The sequence below is a fragment of the Octopus bimaculoides genome, chromosome 7 (genome assembly GCF_001194135.2).
Source record: "Octopus bimaculoides isolate UCB-OBI-ISO-001 chromosome 7, ASM119413v2, whole genome shotgun sequence".
Lineage (NCBI taxonomy): Eukaryota > Metazoa > Mollusca > Cephalopoda > Octopoda > Octopodidae > Octopus > Octopus bimaculoides.
In genome coordinates, this window is record NC_068987.1 from 58,969,329 (window position 1) to 58,977,739 (window position 8,411).

Below are 8,411 nucleotides of genomic sequence, written 5' to 3' on the forward strand. Positions count from 1 at the left end.
TGTTGTGCCTGTAATTCAAAGGGTCAGCCTTGTCACACTGTGTCACGCTGAATATCCCCGAGAACTACGTTAAGGGTACACATGTCTGTGGAGTGCTCAGCCACTTGCACGTTAATTTCACGAGCAGGCTGTTCCGTTGATCGGATCAACTGGAACCCTCGACGTCGTAAGCGACGGAGTGCCAACACACATATGTATATATACATACACGTATGCATGGAAAACAACTTTCTATTGCCCATACAAAAGACAGCTCTTTCTTATAAACAAATATACTATACAGGAACATGGAATAAACCTTTGGCTCGTATGGAGGACCATATGGTGTAGATGATAAATCTAGTCTTTTTCTTCAGGATGTCCAGCATTAGGCCCTCACCAGCTACAAATAGTCTATCATGCATTATGATACAGCAAAACATATATGTCCGCATATTTTCCAAGATCTGTTGTATATTTTGAAATGAAGGAATGAACTAATACACATAAACGATTTCTTTTTATATATTCGCCAACCTTTCCGATAGCAAATTTTTAAAGGCAAACTCAACGGCACCCCTACAACTGTCCGTTTGTCTTGACGTAGCAATACCACACAGAAGCAATGTAAGAAATAACTGAATTACCTATTGCATATAAATACTATTAGAATGTAAGGAATGTGTAAAACATTCCACTTTCAGCTGGTGATAAACTTGGATAACACATATTTGCTTCTGTATACAGGTTAACATAGCAATATAGCAATAACATTGCTATAAATCAAACTATAAAATGTTTGTAAATGTTTTTTTTTCGAGAGCTTGTTTTCTTTTTCAGTTTTCTTTTATTTTAAACCATTAAACAAATTAATTTGTTTGATAAGTTTCTTTCTGTTTTTCAACAACAACAACATTCTGCCCTATATTTTATGCTATTTTAAGATACCTTTTATGATATTCTTTATATTTCGTTTAAACAATAACGTTCTAGAAAATAGATTAGGCTAAGAACATTATCTTTCTCTTATTGTCTAATTCTAGATGCCCTACTTTTCAATGCATAGCCATTTATTGTTTATATATTTCTCTTTATACTCTGATAATCACCAATGCATGTTTGAGTCTAAGCTTTTGTGTTAACTTATTGTAGGAATTCAAATAAAATTCTTCATCTATATATTTCTTAACCTTAAATATTTGTATTCTTCCAAGATCTACATTGAGATATAAGAAAACACGCACGCACACGCTCACATACACAACGATTTTCTTTTAAATATAACAGTATTTAATATAGAATCTCTGGTATGCAACACAGAAACTTATTCTCCGAAGATTAAATTATAAAGAGGAAATAATTGCATTTTGTATAATTTTGTAGCTGGACATGTAAGTGAAAGAGACTTAGGAGTCTGTGTCTTTTGTAAACATACATCTTACTCTGGCTGCTAAAGTAAACATCGTGGATAAACTACGTCAGTGGTGAAAAAGGAAGATCAACGTAACTTATTTCAGCATTCGTTACTACTCCTGGCCAGAGAAAATAGTAGCTTATAACTATTTATAATACACATAAATTCCGTCAAAAGCAAAGTGACCTGCGTATTTGCATATTAGACTAGGCATTAGCAGCATAAATTAAATGATTATGCGATGAGAGGACAATTAAAAATGTAAGGTAAACTTAGAAGTGTATGTTTTCAGTAAACACACTTTAGTCTTGCTTTTCAGTTATAATTATATGGAGTACTGTAAATTGTAGATACCAACGCTTGCACAGATTATGCACATTAAGTAGACAATTTCAGTTTGTGTATATTATAAATAGCGATTAGCTGCTATTCTCCCAGTGGTCAGAAAAGTCAGTAACTGATATCTGATGAAGCAACAATAAATGCTGAAATTAATCATGTTGATCTTTCTTTTTTGGACACTCAGAGAAAAACCTGTTGTTTATATCCACAGTGCATATTTTTCATAGTGGGGATAAAATATACACTTGTAAGATGACCTAATGTTTCCAATGATCTTTTAGCTGTGTAATGCTTCTTTTAATTTTGTGGTTGTCACTATATTTTTGTGACAAGAAAGCAATTCTCGATAGGTGATTTTGTGGCGGTCTTTATATTTTTACGAGAAGATAATTCTTGATAGGTAATGGACAACAGTAGAAAGAATGGATACAAAATATATAAAAACATTTCAGATTACTCTCCAAAGCTTCTTCAAACATATTTTGACAAATCACATCGTATTCGTATAATCTACCGAGTATGACACTTCTTTTAACTTTCACTGCTTTATCGTTCACTAATGTATGCCTGTACGCGGTTTTCTAGTTTTAAAAAAGTAATTAACTTGACACAATTTAAGCCATCTGTTACACACGTTACCGACTGATGAAACCGTAGAGATAAAATGAAATAAAAACTTTAAAAGTTGTTAGAAAAACCATCGCAAAGAATCATTTGATAACGCAAAGAGCTGTTAAATTCATTTTAAATTATGATTTTGTTTTTGTGTGTGAATTGTGTGATGTAAATTTCGACGCCTCACAAAAAAAATAAAAATAAAATAAAATAAAACTTAAAGTGAATTTAATTGTTTTGCTTCTAATTAAATGGTTCTTTTACTTTAAATTTACAATCGATAATAATGTAGCCCGACAAATTCTTAAAAAGATGGAATGGTCACAGCTGCCTGTCTTTGAACATAGGTCTGCTCATCAGGTCTAATCATCTGGGGCTAAACCATAACAAGAACCAAGAATACTGTATTCTCGAACAAAGTCACTCTTGAACTAGATACAACGGCAAAACCTGGAATTAAGTACTTTGTGATATGTAACCGTTACTCTATCATCTCGCTTGAATGCTGCCAAATAAATTTGACGCGTGGGTGTTGAAGCTTTATTAATCAGTCAAATATTCACAATTAGGCCAAGGGTCTACTTACTACTCTGTCAAGATAATTAAACAATCATCTGCAAAAGGAAAACCATAATATTAATTCTAACATATTTTGAACGTCTTGGGCATCGATGAATTCAATCTTCGACGTACAGCATCTGACTTGGTAAAAACCCTCAAGAATATCTATCATCTTTCCAACAATAATTTTAGCCACCTTTTTGAATGCAATATTCTATCATATTTGGACACATTCATAAATTCAAAAACAGCGCAGCACTCATACACAAAATTGTCAAAGAATTGAATAAACTACTGGTGTCGGATGTTTGCTAAAAATCGCATATTAATTGAAATTAGTTAACACTATACCTTCCAATCTATGCAGCGTCAGTTTTTATGACTTCGTTCACTTTCATTTTCTTGTATTTTGTTGTGTACACTATGCATTTTTCTATCATCGTATTTTTCTGTCATTGCATTCTTATCATTACCTGATTTATTACTGTATTTTGTTACATTCGCACTCTTTTCTGAAGTGTTGTATTGTACCTGAGCACTGTATACAATAAGCTATTATATATATATATATATATATATATATTATTTTTATTCATTTTTCGATTCCTCTGTCAGATATGGCAGAAATCATTAAGCAGATTCCTTTGATATTGACATTCATCCTTCATATAACTGAAAATGACCAGATTAGCAGCTTTACTGTTTGTGGATTCTGAAGCGGCTTGTTAGGCCATTATTGCCATAAAATCCACAGTTACAGTTGGAGTACCTAGCAGTCGAAGCAAGACCTGGTGAGTATCTTGTTTTCCGTGCAACTTTCTTATCTTTAGTTTCTCCTTTTCCGATCATTTATTGAGCGCTGATGTCCAGAGCATACAGTACTTCGCCACATTGAGCAAGATATTCCCAAGATATACTCATAATGAAATAAAGAAGTGTAAAACAATTACTCTGACTCTTCATAAAGTACTATAATATAAATAGCTGTATTTTTGAAAAGGAGGAATTTTTAAAAACGTCCCGAAGACAGACAATGAATATTGTATACTCAGCGAATCAAGTGTTTCTTTTTAATATAGACAAAAGAATAACACCCCACTTCGGTCATGAATGACCATGGGATTACACCTAGAAAGTTACTCTTCGAAGCACAAGTCCGGGCAAGGTTGTTTATGGAAAACGAGCAGTCACCCATGCATACCAGCTTTTCCTCTCCATGCCACCGATGTTGTCCAAGCGAAACACAGCTGAATGAACTGGAGCAACGAGAGATAAATTGTCTTGCTCAAGAACACAACACAGCCCGGTCCGGAAATCGAACTCACTACCTCACGATTGTGAACCTGACGCTCTAACCACTGAGCCATGCGCCTTCACTATATATACACAAATAGAGACATATCAAATATCTTACAATATAAATTTAAACATTTATTAAAATTATCTCCGTCTCTAGAAGATGTATCATTGTTACTATATGACAATTAAGACCAGCTTCACTTGAGAAGCAGAGATAATCTCAAGATTCAAGAATTCTTCAAAGTCGACATTAAAGAAACGGACACGTTTAATGGTCTAGAAATGAGAGAACAGTTGTGGACGCTTTAATAGCCGTCATCAGTACGACAATTACCCGACTTTATCTCCTGTAGGCAAAGGACAACAGTTGTTGAGTTGACAAACAATCCCATTCGAATTAGTTTAAGCATTCATTTCATTCGGGCTGATTAACACACGGTTGTCAGTTAAATCGTCTACAAGAGTGCTTCTCAAACTTTTTTTTAACATAATTGTCCTTTGTCTTTTACTAACATCATTTCAAATCCGTCCTTGCAACGATTCATGCCATAGTAATTTAGTTCTGGATTCTCACTACATCACACATCACCGCCACATTGCATCACATCACCAGATGCAACTAAACACGTGACCACACTAGAACACTAACACTTACAACCAATCAATGCATTATTGTACTGGTCGATCAACTTTCTAAAAATAGCAGTCAAATCGCACCTTAGTGTCTTAAAGAACGTGCGCATTAGATAATATAGATTTACTGTTGATAGGAAAAAAGATGGAGTGGCCATGACTAGAATGCATTAGAAGATAAGCTTGCTGAATCAGAGTTAACCTGGGGCTTGGTAACGATACAAACCGCAGCTATACCACAGCACAAAAGATCTCATCCTTCGATCGACAACTTTTGTACCCAAAGCTCTCCTCACTAAGAGCTGATGTGGGTCATAAACATGGAGAGCTTTGGAGAGAAAATTGCAAGACAAAACGAGTTTGCTTCTGAAAAAAAGTTGGGGTGTCCTTCTCACGTCAGAAAATCACGGGTCTCTATTTTTGATCTTCGAACCCTTTGTTGGGTCACCGGCCCTCAGACCGATGCCCTGAAGACAACAGCTCATAATAACCGTTATCGCTACCACCGGAAAGTATGACTGGTACACAAAAGTTTGAATTAACTCTAGAAATAGAAAAAAATCCGCTTCCAAAAATAAAAAGAACCTGCTTAATTGAAAACGTTCGTATGACCCCATTGCATTAATTAACACTACCGACTATTGGGCAAGACCAGATTTCATTACATGTTGTCATAACAGGTTTTCACTGCAATGAGAATTTGTTCTAATTGTTATTGGTTAATTCAACTTAGTTCTTCTTGAGCACACCTATGGAATAAAGGATAACGACTGGACGTTTTCAATATACTAAACATCTTGTACGAATCAGAGGTCAAGTTGACCTAAAGTTTCAGGATTTTAAAAATGTGTTAGCCTTTTTAATGGAAGAGATCTCGGTCAACAAAGAAGACGGGTGTAATAGGGTGTGTGCGTGGGTGTAGACCGCATTGAACTACAGTATAATAGGAGGGTTACACTAGGAAAGGCACATAAAAAATCGTATCAAAATCATATAAAGCGCAAATTTAATCCATAAATGTGTCATGTAGCATCTAAAGTTTAATTTTAATAACGTTATTTTGATGTAGTTCTTAAAAGTCTTTACTCTAATTTTATTACATTCTTAGCGAATTTTCACTGTAGCCTCACGAAACTATGTAGATATTGATAGATTCAGGTTGTTTGTAGGATATAATAATTTAAACGTTTAATTTTCCTGGCTATTTATATTACTGCTATTTTCATTACATTAGGTGATATACAGGAATTACGGTCTACAAATAAATAGTACAAAAACTGACTGAAACAAGCAAAAGAATAACAGAATAAAGAATAAGGATTCTGTGTGGATTCTGGAAAATAAGGATTCTGTACGAGAAGCGTTTCCATAATACGGGGAATAAGACCGTAAGTTAACGCATTAGGTATCAACACGTACTCTAGAGATGCTGCTGACTATGTAGAAGTTTTGATTGGCTTGCCGGTATGAGAAGTTAGTTTCAGTAAAATTTGAGAGACTAATCATGCAGAATGGATCGTTTTAATTAATACCTTGGATAGAAGTATCACTATTGCAAAGTTGAATAGCTTTAACGAAGTAAATGTATGGAAGTCCTTCAATACGATATGAATGAAAAAGAATGCTATATCACGAAAGAAATTTGCTTAGTAGACCTATACTAATTTAACTTAAGAATATTTTACAACAATAAAGAGAACACACACAAACATTTGTTAGTGAAGCTTCTTGAAATACAGGCAATTTGTAATTAAATATAAAATCAGATGTAGATGGTAATAAGACAAACCAGAGTGACTTATTATCTCTATAGGCTGTATAGAATATGAAGATATTCTGAATTTTAATCGTTGATATGTGCTTGTAGGGCAGCATTTATCTTTTCTCGTAACGATAAAATGACGAGTAATAAGATTATGCAATTTAACGACAAGAATTTCAGCTGAGGCTTTAAGGCTTAACGCATTACAGACTTCATAAACACGAAGATTATTAATTGTTTATTTAATTTAACTATGGATAATTACCTGACATTTCCTGACATATGCGATCGGGAGTATACATCAATATAGGTTAACGGTTATATAGGAACCTGGCTATTGACTTAGCAAGAGGAAACAGGAATTTTGACATTTAAACTTTTCTAGGGAGAATATATAAGCGAAAGGGGCGGGGAGAGAAAGTTACAACAGGTATCGAAATCAGGTCGTTATTACAGTTCTATGGAAATTCACTTCTGCCTCTAAGATGTATTCTTCAAAAAGCTGTATAAAATCATAAACTCACCGATATCACCTTGGTCCAAATCCCTGTAATTAATTCCTTTTTCAACAAATACAGGTCGTTGTCCTTTTTTTACAATGTCCTAATTTGAAAGAAAAAAAATGTTCACAATAAATACGATCCAAATAAACGAGTAATTTCTAAAGTTCGAAATATCATACGAATTAGCCGTTATTGAACTCACAATTATAACTAGGTTGATATATAACTAAGTTTACAAGACGTGTGTGTGTGTGTGTGTGCAAAATGGGAATGCTTATCATATGTTTTGGAGAACTTTTAGCTATTATGATTAGCTAAAACATTGATTATGCCTACACCACACGCATCAATATGTCATTCAATATATTTTTATGTAATAAGTATAGTGTTCAATGGTTTAAAGAGGGACCAAAATGATGTAATGTACAATAATGTGCAGGTAAAATACTCATTTGATAAATGCATTAGGAAGTAGAAATATGAATATTGAAACAAATATCAGTTTAGATGAGAAGAGGTCATGTGTTTCGATTGCTAACTCAAACTCATCTAGCGGTGGGATTAGTAAAGCCATTATTACACCAAACGTCGCGATTGAATCCTGTAGTTAAGTATTGCATGTGTCTATACAAATACACAATTTAAGTGTAATGTGTTCTGTACATAAAGAAGATTCTGCCTGTCTAAGCTCCGCACTCCCTTGTAGCCTAATACATATATTTCTTAACATATCTTCCGTTGTAACTTTATATAAAATACATACTAAGTACTGACAATTTGAATGAATTAAAATAGTACATATTTATATATTTCACATATGCATACATATACACACGAAAATGTATACAAACTAGTATTTTCTCTCTCTCTCTCTCTCTCTCTCTCTCATACACACACACACACAAATTGTCTCAGCTCTATGTTACTTGAGGTTTCGTAGGCGCAGATGTAAGTTTGCATTTTAAGATGAAGTAATGCTGAGCAGAGTCTACTTTTTATTAAATACGGACAACTTTAAATGTATGAGTTGAGAGCAACATCCTTTCGCTTGTTTACCTACATGTATGTTTGTGTGAGTATGTGTGAAATCAATTAAAAGAGTACAGTGTATGTGCAATGGGGAGTGGAAAATCCAACGTTTCGGACAGAACTCTTCTTCAGGAAATAGTTTACAAGAGAGCAATTAATGAAGAATTAATGACAAGCTAAATTAATGCCATTTTATTACCCTGGGTGTAAAGTTATTGTAGGCTACTGTATGTATGTATATATGTATGCAAATGCATACATTTCTGTGTATAAT

The 8,411-nt window shown here is 33.9% G+C and overlaps 1 protein-coding gene across 1 annotated transcript in view; it reads right to left on the minus strand.

The window, feature by feature from the left end:
• Positions 1-8,411, minus strand: part of LOC106867138 (calpain-9) — a 77,531-nt gene that overhangs the window by 42,297 nt on the left and 26,823 nt on the right. The window contains exon 2 of the mRNA XM_052969709.1: positions 7,130-7,208. Coding sequence (XP_052825669.1) covers positions 7,130-7,208 — 79 coding nt within the window. The remainder of the gene's footprint in view (positions 1-7,129; positions 7,209-8,411) is intronic.